This window comes from Chanodichthys erythropterus, chromosome 17 (genome assembly GCF_024489055.1).
Source record: "Chanodichthys erythropterus isolate Z2021 chromosome 17, ASM2448905v1, whole genome shotgun sequence".
Lineage (NCBI taxonomy): Eukaryota > Metazoa > Chordata > Actinopteri > Cypriniformes > Xenocyprididae > Chanodichthys > Chanodichthys erythropterus.
The window spans coordinates 22015001-22040438 of NC_090237.1; the positions used below are offsets into that span (position 1 = coordinate 22015001).

The following is a 25438-nucleotide window of genomic DNA, read 5'->3' on the forward strand; positions in this document are numbered from 1 at the left end:
GGATTTACAAAAAGAAAAATGCATATTATAAAAGGCCTGGCCAACAGTCTGTGTTCCTAAATAGAAGTGAACTAAATAAAGCAACAAAACACAGTTAAAATAACCGCAAATAAATAAATCACACAATGGAAAATCAGTGACAACAATAGCCCTTGTGAGGGGGGGGGGAAAACACGTTGTCTTTTTGCAAATGGATTTGTTGTGGATAGCAAGCCTGCGACACTCATAAGCACACTCTCTTACTTTCTGTCTTTCACTCTCTCTCCCTTTGCCAGTAATCTCTCTCTCTGTGCGAGAAAAACGGCCTCTAAATTTAGCATCAGATTTATCATGCGGTAGCAAAGGCTCCAGCTAAACAGAGAGGGCGGGGAGAATGCAACCGATGGAGGCGTCACCTCTGAAGGGGGGTGTCCGTCACTCGTCACATTCAGAGCCAATGAAAAATGCCTGGACCTAACAGCCATACACACACTGCAGCTAATAGACGCTACCCGACCTGCCACACGGGACAAACCACAGACATCCGGATGAGCATATTTATATCTTCATGCACCTTTTGTGAACAAAACTGAAGGATCTCAGTAAGGTCCTGTATGGCAATGGTTCTCAACTAGCGGGCTGTAACACAAAAATGGGTCGCCAGTTTGGGTTGCCAACAATAGATAGATAAAAATAGTAATAAACTCAACTAACCATATTTATAGTTCAGATGGTAATATAAATAGAACATAAATCAACTTTTAAAAGGAAGGAGAAAACGTATGGGTGTGCATCTATGAGTCAAAATCTGCTAAGGGGTGATAATGAAACAACAGTTTTAAAATTATTTACAACAGGACCTGCATTTTCATGGGTTTAAATAAAAGGTTATGTTATAAGAGGTAATAAAAAACAACTTTGTGCATGAAAACCACTCCTTTCCTGGTAAAGAAATTAACTTGATTTTCAAAGGTAAATGATTTTGCAACAGATGAATGTAACACTTTTGACAAGCCAAACATATCATTCTCAGAGTAACATGTAATTTATTTAAGCCACAAAATTAATTTCATTCCATAAAATAAGTGTAATGAACTATGCAAAACGCATTTCGTACATCTCCAGCATGTTTTATAATTACCCAAAAATCAAACGTGGTTCACCCCTTACGCACATTATCGCATCCATCAAAAGCTTAGGCTGGCTGTCTGTTGGAATATTAAAACTAAAATCTCTGACATGACACACTCATGGGCATCAATCACTTCACTGAATACTTTCTGGCTAGGAAATAAATAATTATCTTAAGAGACATCATTTGAATATCACAACACATCGATGTCTATCAAAAAAAAAAATAACGCGCAAAATACACAGTAGGATTTACGAGAAGCAGAGGTCCAGGGAGTTCACGCATTTCCTGGTAAACCCACAGTACCGGATGTTTTGAATGAGGCGTCGCTTTCCAAGAAGAGGGAGCTTCAACATGCCGTCTGTCAGAGACGATAACGTGCATAATACATAACGTACGCAAGTGTAAATCTGTTCTTCACTCACTGAAACTGAACCAGAGTGATCAGGGAACTGAGTCAAATACTTCACAATGCGCGCTAAAGAGAGTAAACGTAAAAAGTAAAAAAAATAAAAATAAAAATAAAAATCGTTCAACGGATGTTGGTTGACAGACATTTTTTTATGCACGAACTACACATTCTGATTCTGACATTCCTGATTTGAATATTTTCAATAATTTTCTGCTCTTGACTGATTTTTTTTATTTATTTATTTTTCGTAATTTTGGCAAAAGATGAACTGTTAAATGAGTAATGAGTCCATGTAGACGTCCAATTTGACTTTCATATGCTGATGTAATACACATTTTATAAAACATAGTTTGAATACCGTCTTTTCAAAATTTGCTATTATCAAAGTTTGACAAAATGTTTAATTTTCCAGTAAAAGATGATTTTTACATGATTTGTTATCATAATCCCCTTAGCAGATTTTCAGTCATACACATACTTAACACTAATGAGCGTGAAATGGTTGACATGTCTTCATCCTCCAAAACCATGAACAAAATTACACAAGGTAAATAGAAATATGACCCAGACTACATTAAATACAGGTTCAGTAGAAAGAAGATAAACTAATTTGATCAGACCACAATCTGTTTCGTGGTGAATTACTGGCTTGAGCATAAAACCACTGAAAATCAACAGACATTTAGAAACCAAAATAGTCAATTTTTCAATTCAGCCAATGTAATGTTAATAATTTTGCAATTTGCAGGGCCTGTGTAGTTTGAAATAAATAATTGAGAAGTATTGATGTTACCACAAAGACATTACTTTTTTATAAACAAATTTGGCTCTCCATTGGGTCAGTATCTGCTGCCCTGAAACAAAACCAGTTGAGAACCACTGCTCAATAGTTCAAATTTGGCCACCGTTCCTGTCATTTATAGTGGTTTGTGCACTGTATGTGTGTGTGGGACAAAAAAAGGGATGGAGAGTGACGAAAAGACATCGAGGAAACCACGCGTTCTTGAGTGGAAGGTAAAAAAGTGCCCTTGCAGTGGGACGCAAAAAACAATGAGCGAAAAAAGGGGAGAGATGAAGAGAAGAGAAAAGAAAACATATCAGCCACCTGGTCAGATAAGTGGCCGAGCTGTGTGGAGGAGAGGAGCTGAGCACTGCAGTGAACTGAAGGACAATCATTGAACAAGGACATACACACGGCGGGTCAGAGGAGCTTCAACGAGTCCAACAGCACTGCGCTGATTGCACAGACTGCTCATTTTACAAACACCCAGAGAGAAGCGGACGGTGAAAGAGGTGAGCACAGCTTCCACAAAGTCAGAAATGTCGATATCCGACAAGTCGAAAGCAGTAACAATGCATAGGGGGGAAAAAAAAACGTGTCCGACTGCAGTCTGTGCATCAAGGTCAAAAGCATGCAGTATATGCTTTATAAAAAAAAAAAAAAGATACATGATATACAGGACAAGAATTGTGTTGTGTTGAATGAATAAATAAAAAATAAAATATATAATGTTAACTGATAGAAAAAATAGCAAAGAATTGAACTTTTAAAATGATTCATTTTGTAATATTGTTGTAGCATTAGCTAAGAGAGATTTTCAAGCAAATTTTAACTAAAATATACCCAAATTAATCAAAAACAAAATGATCTAATATCAAATCAAGTGCTTGTGAATCTGAATAAAATAAATCTGTACTGATATCAAGCCCTATATGGACGATAATATAATTGGATAATTGGATGGTAGATGCTAGTTTTACACCTATTTTTAGAATTATTATTAAAGTTAGCTTTAGATTTCAACAAAAGTAAAGGCATGGGGGTAAAAGGAAAAGTAAATGGAGGACATTTTTACCTTAACTTTCTCATCAAGTATTAATCTCAAAATAAAGTTATCCCTATTTCATAGTGTATCATAATTTTGTGATACCTAAATGTACTTAGAGACCCCAATATTGATTTGACATTGACAAAAAATATTGATTTTAGTTTAGATAATAAACTTGTATTATTATTATTATTATTATTATTATTATTTCATATATAAATAATTAACAGTCGTCTTCAGAGGGGTCGTAGTAAAACAATCAAACTGTCACAGTCGAGAGCAGAACTGCCAGGAAAAGACAAAAACAATAATGATATTAATAGTAAAATAAATGGTAACACTTTACAATAAGGTTCAATTGTTAACATTAACATTAGTTATTGTATTAACTAACATGAACTAACCATGAGCAATACATTTGTTACTGTATTTGTTAATCTTTGTTAACCTTAGTCAAAAATACAGCAGTTCACTGTTTGTTCATGTTAGTTCACAGTGCATAATGTTAACAAATACAACTCTTGATTTTCATAATGTATTAGTAAATGTTGAATTTGACATTAACAAAGATTAATAACTGCTGCAGAAGTGCAGTTCATGTTAACTAATGTTAACTGATGAACCTTATTATAAAGTGTATAATTACCAAATAAATAAAGATATACACATGAAGAGAACAAAAAATAACAAATATATAATTTGATTAAACAGTTCAAGGCACCCAGTAATATCCAAGTACTTTTAATATGGGCTTTTCTATGTTGGCCACAGTTTGTATATTACAGCATCCCTACAGAAAACAAAATAAACAGGCTGTTAAAACTGATAGCGATTACATACCAGTTGCAACGCTGCAAATCTCCTACCCTCCATGCAGGCAGGTTCGTATGAGGTCTCAGACAGGGAAAGACAGCGAGAGCCGGCAGGCAGCAGCACAGAGTTCGGCTGTCAGAGGGTGGAGTGTGTGGGCCGATAGCCTCAGCGCTACATCAGTACTGTGCATAGGACACGGCAGGTAACCGCAGCATCAAAGAGAAGCACGCTGCAGCGTCGACTGGGCGGATTTGGAAGCTTGTCTGCTCCTACAAGGACTCTGGCAGACTTGGCAGCTTTCCACTCTGGGAGAAACCCTAAATGAAAGCTCCGGGATGCTCCGTACCGAGTTTGTCACAGTGTAATAACCTGTCTGTGCTGTTGACATGCTTCCAGGCCTGACAGCCCAAGGCAAAGTCAAAGCTGGTCTGAAGTATTACTGTATTGTCTTATTTTTTAAAAGACTTCGATTAAACTCGAATAAAACCAAGGGATGAGAAAGCAAATGTGATGAAGACTGCAATGTGAGCTATCTGTGCCTTAAAATCAAAAGATTTTTCATACACGAGAACAAGCGAGGAATGGCGAACTAAATCCGAACACCCTCTTTACATCTGGTATTAACATCTTGGTTGATTGATCATGAGTAGTCAGCAGCACTAAATACATATGCAAATTAGGTGCAAAACAAATGTGGAACATTGTGGAAAAGCACAAACATATACATCCACTGTCCAAGCTTATCAGCCTCGGCCATCAGCAATGGCCACCAGTGGATGTATTCCATTATCGTACCACAACTCTGCAGGGCTCCTCAGCTCAGTCAAAATAAAAGTCTCACTTCCAACACTAACGGGCCAAACAGAAAAGCTTATTAGCGAATGCTAATTCTAACAAATATCTAACAAATATATTCTGCCAAATATCAGCAGAATTATGGATGAACCATTAACCCACTATGGTATGCATTATGTTCCAACCATGAAATGTATGTGTGTATATATTATATTATATTATATTATATTATATTATATTATATTATATTATATTATATTATATTATATTATATTATATTATATTATATTATATTATATTATATTATATTATATTATATTATATACACACCATATGGCAACGCCATATAAAATTATGATTTTCTTTTCTATTTAAATGCACATTTCTTTTTAGAAATTGATAGATTTATTTACTTGGAACTCATGCAAACCAAAAATAAGTAGATCCCTATAATTTAATCCTCATCATTCCCTATCATTTGGCTAACTCATCCTCACTCTCATCACATGGAAGAGCTAACTCTGCACTCTTCCTATTGCCCTTTGCATAAAATATTGCTGTACTAATTTTCTGAAAAGAAATAATTTTGTTATTTATATATAAATACAACTATACTACAAAAAACACTTCAAAGAAATGAATAAATGCAATCATATTGTTGATGCTACCATCTTTAAAAATCCCAAAGGGGAAACACATTACTACAGTGTTGCCATTAGGGCTGGGCGATATATCGCATGCGATTGTCACGCGCATTTCGTCAGTAAAGCCGGTTCCCTGATTACCGCTAAATCGCCATCACCTGCTTTATTTTTTTTTTCAAGGAAAGTCATCTTTCCAATAGCACTGAGAGCACGTGAAGGCAGCATAATATTTGTGACCGATGACGTCTCTGTTTCCTTGGAGACTGTGTCAGGCGATTGTAAACAAGCGGCGAAATGGCGTCAAAAAACGTTTGAAACATAAAAACACATTTGACAACCGGTATGGAAGAAAATCTGGTTGAACTCTGGCAAGAGCACGAATACAACATATCTTCGAAGGAATACCATAATAGAAGCGATAAGGAAAGAAGCTGGGCTGCTATTGCGGAAGCTTTGCGAAAGCATCGTTAGCCAACTATGGTCGTAAGTCCCATTGAACTCTATTGGTAACGACGGAACTTGCGACCATAGTTCGCTTTGGGAAACGCACCCCAGGGCCGGATTATCCATAGACGGCATTGGGCGAGTCTCCTGGAGCACCAGCCAATAGGGGGGCAACAAATGATAAAGATAATAATTTTTTATTTTTTTTTTATCATGTTTTGTATATATATTATTTATCTGATACGGATACAAAATCAACAGTTGATACAATATATACAGAGAGAATATAAAGAGCCCTGCCCCTTTGATCGCAAAAGTGAAAGTGCCCTTTGAGGTCGCATTGTGGTAGTATAAAGTTAATGTTATTACTGTGGTAATTTAATGGTATGTACAGTGCCGTTTCAAGTCGAACAAGCTTCATTGAGGATCGCAGCTTATCGTTGCTTAACAACGGCCGACACCACCGGAGTGCAAGCCCTAAAAATAGATTTAACAAAGTTTACTCACCTCAAATTCTCTCTGTAGAGAACAAATCCATGTTGCCTCTCCAGCCAGGACCTCACACATATCCTGCGCGTTTTTTCCACTTTTTCAGTTATTTTCCGCACAAATATAGCTGCAGATGAAGAGCGCGAGCTGTTTGTTTACATCCATTTTCAAGATCCCGCTCACAGTGTGTTGCTTAGCAGCGGTCTCAATCATAAACGTTTGTGTTCTTCTCCGACTGTCAACGATTAAAATCGGCACCAGTCGAAGGAAACAATCGGTATGTGTGTTCAGTTCAGTCCTAGAATGTTTCAGCTAATCGTTAAGTGTGTCCCCGGCTTAAGAGAGCTTTGGAGGGACATTCAAATGACATTTTACTTAAAAACAGCACAGCATTGGCTACCTTAAGGCCTGCCCGTTTAATTCCCATAGTGCAATATATTATATTTTTTCTGAATAACAAGGAAATGAGAAGAAATTAAATGTTGACATTATGGCAACGCCGTAACATAGAGGGTTGATTTCATCCTTTGAATTGGCTCCATCACTCTCTCTCCTCTCTACCTATACTTATAGGTATTGAGCGCACTGGAGCCATTGTTCTGTGGCTGCCACTGTATCATCCAAGTGAATGCTGCGCACTGGTGGTGGTTGAGGAGAGACCTCTTGATATGACTGTAGAGCACATTGTAAAGCGCTATATAAATGCCTCATTCATTCAATGTGTATTTTTGACACACACTGACACACAAAATCTAAACACAAGTAGTCACTGAAGACGCTTGTTAATACCAGCCAATAAGAAATACTGTAAAACGTTTAAAATATCTGCAAGACCAAGTTTAGCACCGGTTTTAAAAAAAAGGGGTCAAAAAATACATTTGGTTCAGCTCACATGGTGTCTTTAGCTGGGAGGCAGAACACAACACCCTTTGTGTTATTGCTACTCTTTCTACTCGGTTAATGTCACATTGCAACTGGGAGAGAAATATCACCTAAGAAAAATCTTGTGTTTTCAGAACTGGCATTAAGCCACAGTCTACAACAGCAGCTACACAGAAAATGAACTTTTTAGTTAACTTTCATACAGTTACAAAAGAAAGACAAAGCGATTTGCTATTGATTAGGGCCATTTGTGAAAGCCTGTGTGTATCAGTTTACTTCTGAATAGCCAGTGAGCCTGAACAAATGAGGAAGGAAGATCAACACAACAGCCAACACAAATATTTCCATGAATAAGGTACAAAATAGGGGCTGAAACTCTTCAAATTAAAGTATGACTGATGAATGTGAACTGAACTATGAAATGAATGTTTTTTTTTTTTTCAACAAATAGCCAGTAATAGGTCCTTGCACTTCAGAATGTGAATCATACAAATATTATTAACATTTTAGTATTTAAAATAGAATTTATCCAACATGCCTAGTAAAAACATGTTATTTATGCCTGTTAAAAAAAATAAAAACAACAATGGGACACCAAAGTGTACCCTATTCATGGAATGGTGCTGTGGAAGTTGGCAAGGAATTTCATCCTCATCATGTCTGCCTGTCTGACGTAAAAAGTTCAAACACAGACACCTTTCGATTCAAATTTGCAAGTGCAGAATGCATCGTGACCCTGTCTCAGTCTATTCTCTGTTGTTTTGGCTCGACAAGAGGCTTGTTGCCATACCGTCTAGAACAGGATTCAATTAGATCCCTCACATCCTGCTAATCAAAACAAATCAAAGGAAAAGCACCAAAGCGCCATGTTCTCCGAGCCATGCTAATTGAGAGATGTGTCTTTTTGAGAAGGGAAGTCTAGGGGGGTGGGGGGGGGTCTTGGGAAAGATTGCAGTGAGTGGTGAGATCTTAAAGGGGTTTTGTCAATGGCCATGTCCAGAAGAGCTTGTTTCCTTCCCTTTCCTGCATGCCTGTTCTCCTCATTAGTGTCACTCAACAGCAGTTAGTGCTGGGCCGGCCACAGTGGTGCTGAGCTCGCCTCTATAGTTTTCAAACAAGTGAATGCACCAGCCTTGCTCTCAGTCACCAGGCTAGAAGGGGAGAAGAAGGGGGCCTCAAAGATTCCTCAGAGAAAAAAAAAAAAAAAAAAAGAACAGGCCAATCTGGCATATTCAACATTATCATATGAACAAGGCACAGTGTATGTAAGGCTGGTGTAGAGTCAAGTTCCTCCTCCCCATATCCAAACATATTTATTTCGATTTTTTTTTCTTTCTAAATAAAGGATCATGTGACACTGAAGATTGGAGTAATGACTGCTGAAAAATCAGCTTTGCTATCATAAATTACTAATTACATTAAAATATAAAGCACTTAGGGTTGGGCGATATGACAAAAACATCATATCACAATTTTATTAATTAATATACACTGATTATTAAAGCTACTGAGTTATTCAGTCAAGAGAAGTGAGTGATTTTCTCTTTGTATTTTCTTGTTTGATTAACATTAATGACATAGACAGCATTATTAGGCTGCTGTCACTTTAAGACCTATGCATGGACCCAATATACTGACACACACGTGTATCATAATATACTGACACGCGTCCGGGCTGCTTACATTCACTTGAGGTATAAACGACTGTGTTTACATAAACCTTGTGTGTATTTGACAGTTTAAGCACAATAAGATGTGAAAGAGAACTTAGTTTAGTACTCAGGCGCTGTGACAGGCTTTTAGTGTGCACGTGCTTCGGCTATATGTGGGTGATTCTATAATTGCAGGTACATTTGTTGTCAAAATGGTTATATTTTTAATTATTTTAATAATTTGTTACTCACCTGTCAAAGATCGCAAGATGTTACAGGCCATAATATTTTATAATATTTCTTATATATATCTGAAAATCATGATTTCTTGTTCTCGGAAATACTCTGTCAATTCTGTTACCATCAAAGTCTGAATGTATGAAACAGAATTGACAGCAATGTATGTGTGTGTGAGACAGGGAGAGAGAGTGTGTGTTTGTATAGGACTGTCAATTCTGTTACATACTGTCAACACTGTTGCTCTACCTTGGTAACAGAGTTTGATGGTAACAGAATTGACACTGAATAATTAGGACAAGATATTCAGTGATATTTTCGAGATATTCAAGATATTTTCAGCTATTTATGACACTTTTTACAGAAAATTAGAGATGCACCAATACTAAATTTCTCTGCCGATACGATAGCCGATTATTCAGAATGATATCGGCCAATGCCGATACTGATACCAATAGTTTGGTTTTTCTTAAGGAAAAAAAAATCTCTCCCAAATAATGTTGCAAACTATACAGAGAACCCTCTCATTTGGTACACTACAATATTAGAGGTTACAATTAACAACAGAGATATTATATTCAGCTGGTGTTTATTTTCAGATATAAAAATAAAAACTGAAGTGTTTGTATAAAACTTAGTATCACATAAATTTGTTGTCTTCATGGAAAATTTACACAAACATAATTAACAGTAAATAAGTTCCTCTCTCTCTCTCTCTCATATATATATATATATATATTATATTATATTGTATTGTATTATTTTATATATAGGAACTGTGAACATTGGAAAACATTTCTTTACGCAGTTGAAACACAAATAAAGTGATTACATGAGACATGATACATTCCGGTAAGTTGTACTATATCTTTCAACGTACCTTTGATGTTCATGCGTGTTTTTCGAGATATAACTTATATTGAAGAGGAAGAATAGACTCGCGCTCCGCGCTGCCGCCTGAACTGAGGCATTACAGCAATTTGACGCATCACATTTACGAGCGTCAAAACGCCATTTATTGTTTGAATTTCATGATAAAATTGACAATTTGACAACTGAACCTTTTATTCTTATCAGAAGAAGTAACAAAGCACAAATCTTTTTGCGATTATTGGATGGGAGGCGCTACAAATAATATTTGTTGTAGGAAAACAAAACGCAGACCTGGCAACCCTGGCTTGAACTACAGGTGATTCATAGAGTCAAAAAGAGCCTGCTTTAACATCACTATTTTTAAACTGTTAATGCGTTAAAATTCAACAAGAGTGATTTTCTTCACACACACAGTATGTATGAGTTGCAGTCTGAGCATGTTTTTCTGCACACTTTTGATTGACAGTATATAATTAGCCCTGATCATCGGCAGTTTTTAAACAATCGGCCAATGGCCGATAGTGATAATAGCTTTTATCGGCCGATACCGATTGTTGGCTGATACATTGATGCATCTCTAATTGTTATGGACTGTAACAACTTCCATGACAATGCGTAACAAATTATTAAAATAATTAAAAATATAAACATCTGAAGAAAACCGACAATTATAGAATCACCCATGTGTTCAGAAAAGCTTATGTCAGAACAGTGTGAAAATAAGTATTTTGTTTAAAAATACTAGTGCACTGTGAACAATAAGGTGGATACATTTCATCATGGAACTTTTATGCAATGTTTACATCAAGCTACACTGAAATATACCTACAACAGATTTAACCAAAGCCCTTTTATCAAATCTGTTTTCTCAGCCCATGAGGAAAAAAAGCACCTGCAGAAAAATCAAAAGAGAAAGAAGGCTGCTTTGCCAAGCTGTCAGCAAAGAACTATGGCGGCGGAAATGAAAGAGGCGATCAACGGAGCCCGCGAAGCCGGATTGAGCCGTGAGTTAGCCAGGGTTTTTAATTGGCGCTGGGGTTGTTTGGAGTCAGTGGGCTTTCGGTGGCACTCTTCTCTCCCCGAGAGCGAGAAAACATTCGCAGGGATGTGGTTTCGGCACTTCACATGGTACCACCTTTTGGACTTCATTAAAAACTTGGCCTGGAGTTTTCACACTTAGTCGTGTGCCTCTCCCCGAGAGCCCACACCACAGGACCCGACAGCTTTGCTGTTTCGCAGTACACTAGGTGCAAATATTTTTACACACTCAAAAACCGACAAAGAGTGCGAGAGAGAGCGAAGGAGAGTGAGAGGAAAAACAGCACGTGTAGGATGGAAAGGAATTTTTTTTTTTTTTTAAATACAAGGGTAAACTCAATTTCAGCTCCAACACACACTCTCTCGCTCTTCTGTCAGTCCCGTGCTAGGCAGTTTACGAGAAACGAGAGAACTGGGGATGTAGCTTTTGCTCAGCCGTTGTTTTGACAGCACTTATGGGCGGTAAATGCCAGGACATTTCCACTCAGACTGGTTGAGAGTTGTGTTGCTGGAGCTGAAGGATGGCATTATGTTGTGTGTTGGGCCTTTTAACATGGCTGTACTTCAAGCATAGCTCCCATTTTTGTAGATAATGTGACTCATTAAACTGATTATAGCCACTGGCTTGGCAAAGATTGGAGAGACTCCTGTGAAATCAACTTTAAGGACCCAAAGGTGGCTACTCTGAGCTTTGAATGTAAACTCATTTAGCAGTGCCTAACAGTGTTTTGAACTAGTGTCAGCAAAAAAATGGCACAATCTTTTTTTAATGGCAGAAAAAGCAGAGGCTGGCAGCCAGAGGCAGGGAACGAATGCCCAGGGGGCAGAAATAGGTGGTAACGTCCACGCTCAAGATTTGGAGCTGCAGACACACAGCCATTCGAACTAGTTCTTCTAACCTCCTAGGTGCCCCAAAAGACTTTATAGTAGTCATTATAGTAGCATTTAATACACGTTACAGACACTATTAAATAAAGTTTTATGCATTAATGTTTTTTGTTGTTATTAATGATATAAAGAAGTGTTACCAGTTTTAGGGAACTTAACAGTAACTAAAATCGCATTTCACAAATCAAATTTTTATTAGCATCATTGTTACAGCTGAGCAAACTAAGGCAATATGCAAACACACTTGCTTTATCTCTCATATGAAGCACCTGTTTATATGAATCCCTGTGCAGAAATTTTACATCTTATTTTCTAGTGATATACAAAATAACATTATAATATATATTACATGAGATCAACCGATTGATTGGTTTTGGCAATTGTTGAAACAAAAATCCATATCGATAGTTTTTCCGGGTTTCATCCGTTGTTGGAAGTGGCCAGACCCATCATAAATAATAAATAATAAAATCGACAGAATTTGAAAGCTGAGACTTTGTTTCACATCAGAAGTAACAAGGCACAAAGCTTACTGCAATTTATTGGATGGGAGGAGCTAGAAAGCTTTGTTCATTCATCAACTGAAAACAGCATAGACTGAAAGATCGATTCTAGAGATATATTCTTTAGGAATCGATACCGGTTCTTCAAAATGAGAATCGATTAAATTCGAGAAATAGATATTTTTTAGCCAGCCCTATTACACTACAGTACATGTTTACATATCATTATAAAGTAATTAATTTGTTGACTAGATGTTGCATTAGATGAGAAAGAACAGCCATTAAGACTGAGAGGACACTAATATTAGTTGTACCACAACCTCAAGTGGTTAAAACACTGTGACAAAAACACACGCAAGTCCGACCCAAATGCTTCATCTCATGATTGTTACCATCTATTATACCCGACGCTTTTATTCATTTGTTATCCAGCGAAGTATTTTAAGCTGGTGACATGAGATAGCAAACTGATATGTTCATGCAGCCGAGAGAAACCGTAACAAATCAGAAACACATCCGATTTCATTTTTTTTTTTATTTTGTTTTATTGTCACTAATACATATTCTGTTATTTTGATTAGATAATGAAATAAAGTAGGACAGTATACAATATACATATGTGTCTAATTTTAATGCTATGGCCTTTGTGTAGATATTTAAAGATAGCTATCTTTAATCATGACTGTTTGGATTAAGTAAGAGTCCATTTGTAACTAACTTAGGTTAAAAAAAGTATTGTTCATTGTTAATTTCAACATTTACTGATACATTTTTACATTTTAAAATGTATTTCTGCACTATGAGCTAACATGAATGATCAAGGTCTAATTAATATATTAATATTCAACATTTTCATGGTTCAGTACTTTTTTATTATTATTATTGTATTAAATTTCAGCACTATTTTATGTGTTATATGTTTGTTTTCATTCACAATCCATTATAAAAACTATCAGTTGATTAACTGGTTATCAGCCAGCATGGACCTCTATATAGTTCAATAATTTTACAAAAATAACATTTTCATGCTGTTGTAAATACTTTTTTTCATAATAGTAACTTGACTGTAATTTAAGTACTTCAAATATGAAATAATTTGGCAAGCTACAGTTTCCTCAACACTGTTATCTAGTTATATTCAACAATGCAATACTGAATTTTTCCTGTAATCTGTTAACCTATTGAAGGACATAAACAGCTTTGAAATCAATTATTCGGGAAGGTAATTCTTCATAGACAAATGTCTCGAAGATAAATATGAGTCCACTAGATTAGCAACTGGAGATGGAGTGGCCTCCAAACATGATCAATGAGACAAGAATCAGCAGCAAACAAATGGCCCATCACGTACAGATGATTGTCCATCGCCTTACTGCACCCAGAGGCTTGTTAAAACCACACTACAGCAGCTGGTGAAGCATCAGTAACTTGATTGGAAGGTTTATGCAGACTTAGGGTTGATGAAAATAACAGTTTTCTCAGAGGGCGATATCAGACCTGCGAAAATCCATTCGCTTCCAAAAGTGGCCTCAATCCCAATATCAATTAAAATCTTGTCAGGACATGCAGAGCCATGTTGGGGAAAAGTAGTGTGAAACAACAAGCCCAATCACAAATACAGCGAAAAAGCAATCTCGCCCTCCGCCTGTGGTAAACTTCTGCGCTGTTTAACACAATCAGTGCAAAAACAAATCCCCGCTTCTTTTTAGTGCTTTTGTTGGGAGATAAAAAAAAGGAGGTCTGAGCTTTTGTTTCCTTACTTTTCTATTTGATATCGTGTTTATCTACTGTCGAAGCTTTTTTCTGTCACTAAATAAAAAATAAAAAAAGCTAACGGACCTTTTATCTCACAATTACGATATTTCTCGCAATTCTGACTTTATAAACACACAATTGTGACTTTATATCACGCAACTCTGACTTTATAACCCACAATTCTGACTACCTATATAACTCGCAATTTAGAGTTTATATCTTGAAATTGTGAGGAAAAAAAAGTCAGAATTAAATAAAAAATATAAAAAAAGGTAACTGCAACTTCTCACAATTCTGACTTTTTTCCCCTCACAATTGCGAGTTATAATGTCAGAAGAATTGCGAGATATAAACTCACAATTGCAAGAAATAAAGTCAGAAATGTGTTATAAACTCATAACTGTGCATTATAAACTCATAATTGTGAGAAGCACGCAATTGACTTTTTCCTTGCAATTGTGACTTTTTTCTCGCATTTGCAAGATATAAACTCGCAATTCTGACTTTTCTCAGAATTGTGAGATATAAACTCGCAATGACGAGTTATGAAGTTTATATCTTGCAATTGTGAGAAAAAAAGTCAGAATTGCAAGAAATAAAGTCAGAAATGCGAGTTTTAAACTCACAATTGTGCGTTATAAAATCACAATTGCGAGATATAAACGCAATTCTGACTTCTTTTCTCAGAATTGTCATATAAACCCACAATTCTGCCTTTTCTCGCAATTGCGAGCAATAAAGTGCAATAAAAGACTTTTCAATTCTGACTTTATAACACGCAATTGTGAGTTTATATTATACGTTTTTGGTTTTTTATTCATTGTCGGAAACAAGCTTCCATAATCTACTGCTCGTTAGCTCTTAAATCTAAGTGTAGAGTCGGGTGAATCTGAATTGCACTAACTACTGGCAACTTCCGATGCCGCAATAATGCCTAGCCCATTGAAAGGACATGGTTGGGAATAATAATGTATTTGCATTAAAGGTATTATTTGCCAATGTGCCTGGCTCTGAGCAATCATCCACAGGGCTGCAGTCTAACTGCTACTGGAGCCTAGCCGTATTAATACTCCTATTCATCCCGTGTCCAACCAGAGCCAAGAAACAGCATTAGGCCCGGGGCCCTGCGGCCTGCATTTGGACCGGCCTCGCTGGCATGTGTATGTGCGCAAGAGCGAGAAAAAGAGTGCATCTTTTCTCCTCCAATGAGCTCTGGATGAAGCGAAAAAGTTCTTTATATCAATTAGCCAGACAAGTGTGCAATGGACACCTGTCACCCCACGAGCCCTCCTCCCCGGCCTGCTCTGATCAAGGACCGTCTGCCATCCTGTTCTGCATTCATTCTAAAAGCAAACACCTAAGCTGATCTCAGATCGTGCACCTTTCCTCTTGTGTAAAAATGCTGGTGGCCCGTAGCCGAGCCAGGGGGGCCGTCCCAGCTCTGCCTGAGAGGCCAAGCAACGGCTGCACGGCAGACACAAAATCTGGGGCACAGACCATCTGGCTGACAGTGCAGTCTGAAGCGAAGAGGCTGTCGGAAGTTCGTTGCCAACATGGCTTGCAGAAGCAGGACATTAGATACCATAAAAAACACACACACACACACACACACACACACACACACACACACATATATTCGGCTGTACAAAGAAAAATTTCTTGTTGAGACAAGATTCAAACGAGGGATTTGATGCTCTGAATTCCACAGCTGAGGGCAAAATTCTCCTCTTTTTTATAAAAAAATTCCTCTCTAATGATCTTACATGCAAGCAGCGATGCTAAAAAAGGCAAGTTAATCACCACCCCACCTCAAGCCCCCCAAAATGAAAAAAATACTCAACCTTCACGCTCAACAAGGCAGCGATAATTCAATATTTTCTCCGTGATAGTTCTACGGGTTCATACCCAGCCACGCTAATTAAAAAAAAAATCTGAATTCCTCACATTTGAAACAACAATTAAACAGTCTCTCCTTGTACCATGACACAGAGAAGTCATAGTTAGCCTGGAAAATAACACCAGCCAGACTGCAACGGACCATAACGCAACATCCCAGCTACAACTCTAACTCAGCTTTGCTCTATCAAAGGCCAAATTCAGTGAAAACATTCGCCCTCTCACACTATTAACAAATACACAGCATACTCGCAAATGTAAAGTGGCTCGGCGTGAGAGAGCAAAAACAAACAGCTCTTACCTTGGGTTGAGCGCGTCTTGGAAAGGCAACTTTAGGATCAATCTAAATGAGACAAGAAAGGAGAGAAAGAAATATGAGAAAACTCAGCTCATGATACTGTTACGTGAAGAGGAAAATTAGAAAATATTAGAAAAAGCCAGCAATGTGCTGCGACTACTCGATAACCTTCATGGAAATTATAGCATTAATCATGATGCAATGCTCTGTGTCTCATGTGTAATCTCACCAAGTTATTACATGCTGGTTGCATGAGGCCTGCGTATGACAAAATCGAATAAAACCTTACACAGGTTAGAGCGTAATTACTCGATTACAACATAAATAAACAGGTGGCATTATATAACACACCGGAGATAATTCAAAGACTCGCTGAAGAAGTGCGCGCGGCCTCGGGGGAGGTCAGGTCGACATGACGGGAGGTGTTTTAGCGAGCGCTGTAGATTTGCGGAGAATCAAGACAGGGCATTAGATCAATACGTCCACAACCTCCTTCCCCCCTGAGGGATTATCATTATTATGGGTGACTCTCTCCTCCACTGTACCACACTGAATGAGGGGGTTACAGCTCTGCCTAGAACGCATTTTGCCATGCGATAGGACATCATTAGGTTTATTGGTTAGATAAGCTATGTTATTTGATTTTATTATATTACAAACGAAATGTAGTCTAGCACACATCATGATCAAGAGCATTTGTAATTTACATAAACCTCTGGGGGTTCTGAACCAGCGTAACGATCATCCTGGATATTAATAATAACAAATTCCCCCGGAGGATAAATTAACAATATAAATACGTCAATTGCAATCAAGACATTTTCTCTCTTATTGATCTTTGAATCATTACATATTTTCCATACTGCAAAATAAGGATGATTTTAATGCTAAAGGGGGGGCATTTTAAGAGATTGAGATAAACAGGTATTATTGATTTCCACTAGCTGACTTGTTAGACTTCATATTCATATTAGCAAACATCACTTATTCACATTCTAAATAAATACAGAATATAGAATTGTATTAGGTGGCCTTAACTACTACGTACTTGCATCCAAAAATAAGTACAATGTACTTATTGTGTTCATATTTTATTGCAAAACACTTTTGCTTTTGAGGTGAGATATGGGTAGGGTTGGGGACAGGTTTGGTGATATGGGTGAGTTTAAGGGTGGGTTAAAGTGTAAGGGAAGGGTCAACAGTAATAATTATAAATGTACTTACAGAAATTAATTATAGATGTACTTACATGTAAAGAATAAGTGCATTGTAGCAAATTATTATTTTAAAATGTAGTAGTTAAGGCCACCTAATATATAGTGGGACTAATATATATATAATTTTTTTTTTTTTTTTTTTTTTTTACATGGCAAGATGAGCAAGATGTTGAGCAAGATGTTTGCTTTGGTCATTTAAACATTCATAGACAACAACAACAGTCCCTCTTTTTAGCGCATAGGCCAGCAGCTTGTGCAGCCAGAGCACTAGAAGGATAGGACAGTAGATAATCATGTATGTGAGAACAAAAACAGTTCAAAGACTTGCTTCTGCACTCTCATTAAATGGAAAAATAACTCAAGGGAGAAAGATCCATTAGTGCTATATTGCTCTTGAATATACTGCGTGTCTGACTGCTTTGTCACTTCTTATAAATGGTATGAAAAAGAAAAGCAGAATTGTGAGATGTGCTAGCATGCAGAAGAAGAAAAAGAAAATGTAATAAACATGTTTTGGTGGAATACGAAGGAGTGGGTCTCCTGGTAAATTAATTTGACCTGAACAGAACTGCAATATGTACTGCAAAAAAATACATTTAAAAAAATTAAAAAAACCTTTCTGGTGGGAAATGATGCTGTTGTGTTACACTTTAATTCATCCAGAAAAGTGTTTAATCTAAAACAGATTGCTTTTAGAGAAACCGGCAGCAGTCTTTCAGTTGTCAATACACAATGCAATTCTCACCCCAGGCTTTCAGATCTGCAGATTACACAGCTTTTAATCAAATGTGAAATAAGTGTGTCAAGAATATCACTGTTCGTGTTTTCTTTGGTCCATTTGCACTCTTGAAAAGTGACGAAAAGATTGGACAGGAAACTGCAAACAGTAGAAAATAGGCAATGCAATAAAAATGTAGGTGTCTGGACTGAAAAAGGACACTACTGTTACTTTCTAAAAAGAAGTACATAAAAAAACCCAATATGATATAAAAATACTGCTAATATAAGCTTTTATACATTTGCATTTCATATGGGTGTTATATTACAGATTGACCATTTCTGAGTACTTAAAGGGTTAGTTCACCCAAAAATGAAAATGATGTCATTAATGACTCACTCTCATGTCGTTCCAAACCTGTAAGATCCTCGTTCATCTTCGCAACACAGTTTAAGATATTTTAGATTTAGTCCGAGAGCTTTCTGTCCCTCCATTGAAAATGTATGTACGGTATACTGTCCATGTCCAGAAAGGTAATAAAAACATCATCAAAGTAGTCCATGTGACATCAGTGGGTTAGTTAGAATTTGTTGAAGCATCGAAAATACATTTTGGTGCAAAAATAACAAAAACTACGATTTTATTCAGCATTGTCTTCTCTTCCGGGTCTGTTGTCAATCCGGGTTCACGACTGCTTGTGACAGCGGTTGCTGCTGTGTAGGAGCTTCTGTATTCAGGTTCAAATAAATAAGACTTCCTCTGTGTCGAAATCCTTAGACATGTTTGCGAAGGTTATTTTGTTTACAGCGTGTGTCTCCCTCAGACTGTAAACGAAGCTCGGGCGCACCGGATAACACGTCAGCAGCGTCACTGCGGAGTCGTGAACCCGGATTGACAACAGACCCGGAAGAGAAGACAATGCTGAATAAAGTCGTAGTTTTTGTTATTTTTGGACCAAAATGTATTTTCAATGCTTCAAAAAATTCTAACTAACCCACTGATGTCACAAAGGCTACTTTGATGATGTTTTTATTACCTTTATGGACATGGACAGTATACCGTAAATACACTTTCAATGGAGGGACAGAAAGCTCTCAGACTAAATCTAAAATATCTTAAACTGTGTTGCGAAGATGAACGAAGGTCTTACGGGTTTGGAACGACATGAGGGTGAGTCATTAATGACATAATTTTCATTTTTGGGTGAACTAACCCTTTAATATGTGTATGTGTGTATATATACAGCTTAAAAATTGTGTGTGTGTGGTTTTAAAAAAATTTAAATTACCTAATTAATTAAAAAAATAACATTTATATGTAAATGTATAAAAGCTTAAAGCTTATATTTATTAGCAGTATTTATATATCATATTGGCTTTTTTTATGTATTAAACACATATGCAAATACAAATTGCAAAAAAAGATGCAAAAATATTCAATGGGATAAGCTTAGAAGACAAGGCTGAGGAAACCTGATCATGCCTTGATCTTTTTTTTAAAGCAGTAACATTTAAAAATAGTAATATTTCTTCTATTTTAGCTATCAAAAGCAAGAGCAATTTGAATTTGAGTTCTTAAACCTCCACCAGTGCAACTTCCACACAGCTCCTGGTCTCCATTTGGAGCTGAAGCCCCAGAGTCATGACACGGCCGCCCCAACCCTGACGATGACATCACTACCCACAGCTCAGTAATCCCTGCTTTAGCACCAGCCGCTACTGTCCACATGATCTCAATCGCTGCTAATGCTAGCTTTCTTTTTTTCCCCTCAGCCATTCAAGAGCATTTGAAACGTCAAACCTTGACCCACTTTTTACAAAGAATACTAGAGTTACACATGCGATTATGTAATCTAAACGGCCCACTTTTGATGTTCGAATTACACATTTTTTGACTAGTGCAACACTAACACATACAAAATAATATTATTTTATTAATCAGATAGAAATGTTTTGCCTCCTAAAGGCATTCCAGCTTACATCAGTCAAGGCCAAACTAGCAGAGAGTGAGATAATAAATAGCACACCTGTATTTCTAACACACTTAGAGGCACGGAACCAAGAGAGCTGGTGAATATTCACCTGCTGTGCTAAATTATGATTGAAAATTAACATTTGCCCAATTGCTGGATTTAAGTAAACAATCAACAGTAATCTATCTGCAGCTTTGGGTGGGTAATAAACTGTTTAACAGGTTAATCTGCTGTTGACCAAATTAGCCACCTGATCTAATCTAATCAGCACAACTTGAAACTCATAACCTTAGTTTGGCTTTTACATCTTTATGCATACACATATGCTTAAACAAATGATAATAAAACACATTTTCAAATGTTAAATTAAAACCAGATCATTTTTATTTATTTGTCATCTTAATTTCAAAATTTAGGTTTAACAAAACATACAACAAAGAGTTCCTAGAAAAATGCCTACTCAACTAGGAACAGAAAAATAATTTTAATACCCATCTTAAACACAGAATTACACATTTGTTTGAAATGGAAGGCACTGGGAATGTCAATATGTAGTGTTCTGGGAGAAATTTATTAGCCACAAAATTCCTGAGGAAAGTTATGAGCCTCTGAACGCCTTTAAATACAGTCTGTCTCTTGATATGAACTTGCAGCAACATGGCATCCATTAAAATAAGCCCGTGAAGGCAGTATTTGTCCACACCCTAGCTAACCCAAATAAAAGGCTCTTTCACTCTGGACTCCTACAGGTAACTAGCAGCTGCATCTACAAACAGGAAAGATGGTGACTTTATTAGAGAGGAAAAAAAAAAAAAAATAGAATCCACATTAACTGTACTGATACAGTTTCTGCTTATCCTGGGGTTCATACTGAAATCTAAATGCATTTCCGTGTCTGGATCAAACAGGTAAGGCTGAATAAGGCAAACCTACTTCTTGCTGACAAAAACATACTTATGACTCGGTTTACATGAGCAATGTAAAATAATGTAAATAATATAATATGAATACAATAATACAATACAATATTTTCCAGATATTACTTCTACTCCTAAATAGAAATGTTTTATAAAAAGAGATTTTTATTATATATACCCTAACCGCTACAGGTAAAAACACACTTCAAAATATTTTTAAAAATTAGAATCTTTATTTAAAAATGTACAAAAAAAATATATTACTTCATAACCTAAAACTTTGTTTATTTCAGGTTTCAAGCGCCTTTTAATGTTGAAACAACAGCAAACTCCGGGCATGAATAAAACAACTGAAAGATAAATAAGAAAAAAAATAAAAAAATCAGCAATTAATGACACATTAAGAAATAAGTTGAAAGTATAATAATGGAAAAGTGTACAGCAGTGCACACACTAACCTGCACCACAAATGACAAAATATCAACATAACTCTAAAAATACTTTGAAAAAAAAAATAAATAACAAATATAAATGATATTAGTTCACTATAAATAATGTCACACACAAACATTTCTAGTCAACAAGGTTAGAATGAAAAACAACCTTGCATCAAACGCATCCTTGCCCTGAGCAACTTCCGTGTCTGGAAATTCAGTCATGAGGAAGAGTGCAAAACACTATGTCACTGCAAGTCTTACGTCACAAGAGACACAGAACACGGCTGGCGTCACAGTCTAACTACACAGCAGGTAATCGTTCAGTTCTTGCCCCCATACCTTAGTGGGATTTAACCCCTTGCTCCCCAGTCCGATTCTGGCAAGCAAGGGGTAAAAATCCCATTGAGGCACACGAGGAAGACAGAACTAATTATCCGGCTACTTGTTTATGTCAAGTGCCCCGCTGTTGTGTGTGTGGTACAATGACAAATGCTGCGGAGTACCTCGACCCGGGAAGAGATATGATAGGGAGACTGTGTGTCTTTTTTTTTTTTTCACCGCTGAATGTCACAGATACAAACACGTTTAAGCAGCACTTCACAAAACATGAACGCAAATAGAAAAGAACTTACCGTCTTTGAGTCTAATTCGTGGTGAGGTTGAGCTAGGACCTTATCTACACTGGCCGCATCCACAAACGTAACGAAGCCAAATCCCCTGGAAAACAAAACAAACAAAAACACAGACATACATTAGGAGCTGACAGCGATGGGTTACACGTGTTTGACTGGTAAGCTTGTTAACACGTCCATTCTGTTCTATTATTGAACACTACAAGAAATGCTATATAACGTTTACAATAAGGAATATAGTGCGTCAAGGACAAAACTACAGCAGCACACACAAAAATGAAAATTCTGTCATCTTTTGCGCACCCTCGTGTCATTCCAAACCCGTATGACTTTCATTCGTCTGAGGAACACAAAAGAATGTGTAGAATGACAGCTTCAATCACCATTCACTTATTTTCATGTATGGGGGGGGGGGGGGGGACGCAAATGAAAGTGAATGGTGACTGAAACTGTCAGTCCATTTCCTTTGTTTCACAGAACAAACAATGACTGTATGAAATATCCCTTTAATATGTTCATCCTATTATATTATTTAACAAAAACATGGTTGACAAAACATTTCAAATAAACATTTGCCATAATGTGTTACCTTGTAATTCATTTTTTTCATTGCTTCTACCTTCAGTTAAACTGCTAACAGTAAATTAATTGCCTAAATTATTACAGTATTTGCTAACTGCATTCTTTAAAATGTAATGTTTACATGCATTCTCTGTCAAGCTGCTTTGAAACGATATGTATGGTGAAAAGCGCTATACGAATAAATGTGAATTGAATCGAATTGAACCTTAAAATAACGCATTTTTAAACCCCGGGTAAAGGCCGCGGTTTTAACCTGGGGTTAAAAAAAAATAGTTTCAAACTTGTGATTTCAAAGGTGGTTAGTAGCATCGCTTTTGAAAATCTGCTACATATATCCGAGTTGTTTAGCAAGAGACAACCAATCTTACATCATTGAATATTCACACGCAGAAACGGTTTAATTTCGATATTTAAGTGCTTTTAAAATATAACGATGAAGAGAATGTATTTAAGAGACGACATTTCCACAGATATCAAAACATGTCGCGTGCTGAACGTGTTTAATAAACGTTTTATCCTCATGAATATGCAAATGTAACGCTAACGTACAGTACGAACTCCCACAGTCTGACAGCGCGGGATTAATTACTAACCCAGGGTAAAGTACGAACAGTGTGAAACACGGAACAAAATAACCCAGGGTTAAGAACGACAAGCGTGAAAACTCCCATTAACGCGCCAATGTCAAATCAAAACACATGCAACCCGCATTAAACGCTCGTTTCCTAAAAGACAGTTGAAGAATCCCAAATCAATGTCAAGCTGTATCCCTATGCAGAAACACAGTCTCTTCAAAAGCGCGTAGCAGCCGAATAACAGTGCAAGGGCAACATCGACCCTTAACGTATTAGGATAAAAACCTCAAAGTGACAGGAATTTGAAAAAAACATTGTTTTTTTTTTACCTGGAGCGTTTTGTCGTGGGATCTCTCATCACCATACATTCTCTGATTTCTCCAAATTTACTAAAATAGTCTCTAAGGCTGTCTGTGGAACAAAACAGAAAGAAAAGAGCACACATAAGCAATGCATTCGTGCGTTACACACCAGTTTGTAAATTAAACGCCCCCCTGGATGTCTAACAGGGGTCGAATAGAGGACTTCAAATGACGGCACATATCCCGCACAGCGCGCCACGCTGGATACAATGAAAGAAACACAACACAGCCCGACAAACGCGCGCAAATGACAGCGAACCATCGGTCTCTTACCTGGTGAAGTTTGCCAGCTGAGGCCACCGATAAACATTTTACTGTAAGGGGAAAACACAGCAGAAGTGAGTCCAGATGTCAGATCGGCCATTTTGACGTGTAGCTAGCGACAAAAAAAGCAGAGCTATACGAAGGCAAAGCAGAGCGGTGTGTGTTTACTGAGCCCCGGCGGGCTGTGCTCACTAATATACATCAAACAAAGGTGTAGTAGTTGCGTGCACCCGGAAGAGCCTTTTTAAAACATGCTCACTGGAGAAAAACACACAAGAAAAAAAGTCAAGTGCAGTCAGCATTGGTTCTGGCTTACCCCGGGTCGTGTTGCGAATCGTTAGGGCTTCCAGATGTGGCTTGGCTCCCGTCTCCCTCCATGGCTAACCCAACTATGGCCAGTAACTAACACACACACTGTCAGAGCTAAGAGAATATCACTGAGCCGGGAATGCGAGCGTCACACGTGGGATCAGCTCTGCCTGGCTCCCTCCCCCTCCCGTCACCCACACGGGGCGGAGCGCAGAAGGGGCTCGTCACCTCTCCCATTCCATTGACGTCATTAGCATGGCCCCGCCCACCCGGGGCTCGGAGCGTGAGGATCAGATCAAATCGCATCACTTTTATTGTCACATCACCGTTTACACACAAGCGGAGCGGCTGCTGGAAGTCTACCGAGCGAACGCGCGTTATACGCATGTAACGTGAAGGAATGTAAACATCTGAATATTAACTTTTAGTAGGCCTACTTAATAAACCCTAGGAAACATTACACCACAGATAGCCTAAGCACTGATTCATTTTTTTTTTTTTTTGTAATACTTTTCCCCCGTAGAGAATTCATAACTTACCTTCAATTTGTTTTGAGTTGCTCGAACATGTCCAAAAAGCAAGTAGGGCGTAAATTAATTTCCAGACATACTTGTTTGATGAAATAAGTGGTTAATGTCCTTTTTTTTTTTTTGCCCAAATCTACAGGGATTACAATGGGCAGTGGCAGTCTGATTATTTTTTCATCTCTTTTTCACATTTGTAAACATGCCATACACTCTTAAATATGGTTCACTGAAGAGCCTTTGGAATCTTTCCATTCCACAAAAGCTTCTTTAGAGGGTTAAAATGTCCTTCACACTAAGATAAAAATGTGTATTTTTATGAAATATTCACTGAAAGTTACTTTGGGAAACCAAAAATAGTTCTTCTACA

General features: G+C 37.3%; 1 protein-coding gene across 10 annotated transcripts in view; it reads right to left on the bottom strand.

Moving 5' to 3' along the window:
- msi2b (musashi RNA-binding protein 2b) overlaps positions 1–24722 on the bottom strand; it is a 288248-nt gene extending 263526 nt beyond the window's left edge. For all 10 annotated transcript variants that reach the window (XM_067364757.1, XM_067364759.1, XM_067364755.1 and 7 more), the window contains exons 1-5: positions 24552–24722; positions 24245–24285; positions 23939–24020; positions 22453–22537; positions 16563–16604 (exon numbers count right to left, since the gene is read on the bottom strand). In XM_067364757.1, the coding sequence (XP_067220858.1) occupies positions 16563–16604; positions 22453–22537; positions 23939–24020; positions 24245–24285; positions 24552–24613 (312 nt within the window). In that variant the 5' untranslated portion in view covers positions 24614–24722. The remainder of the gene's footprint in view (positions 1–16562; positions 16605–22452; positions 22538–23938; positions 24021–24244; positions 24286–24551) is intronic.
- Between the last annotated feature and the right edge of the window lie 716 nt (positions 24723–25438).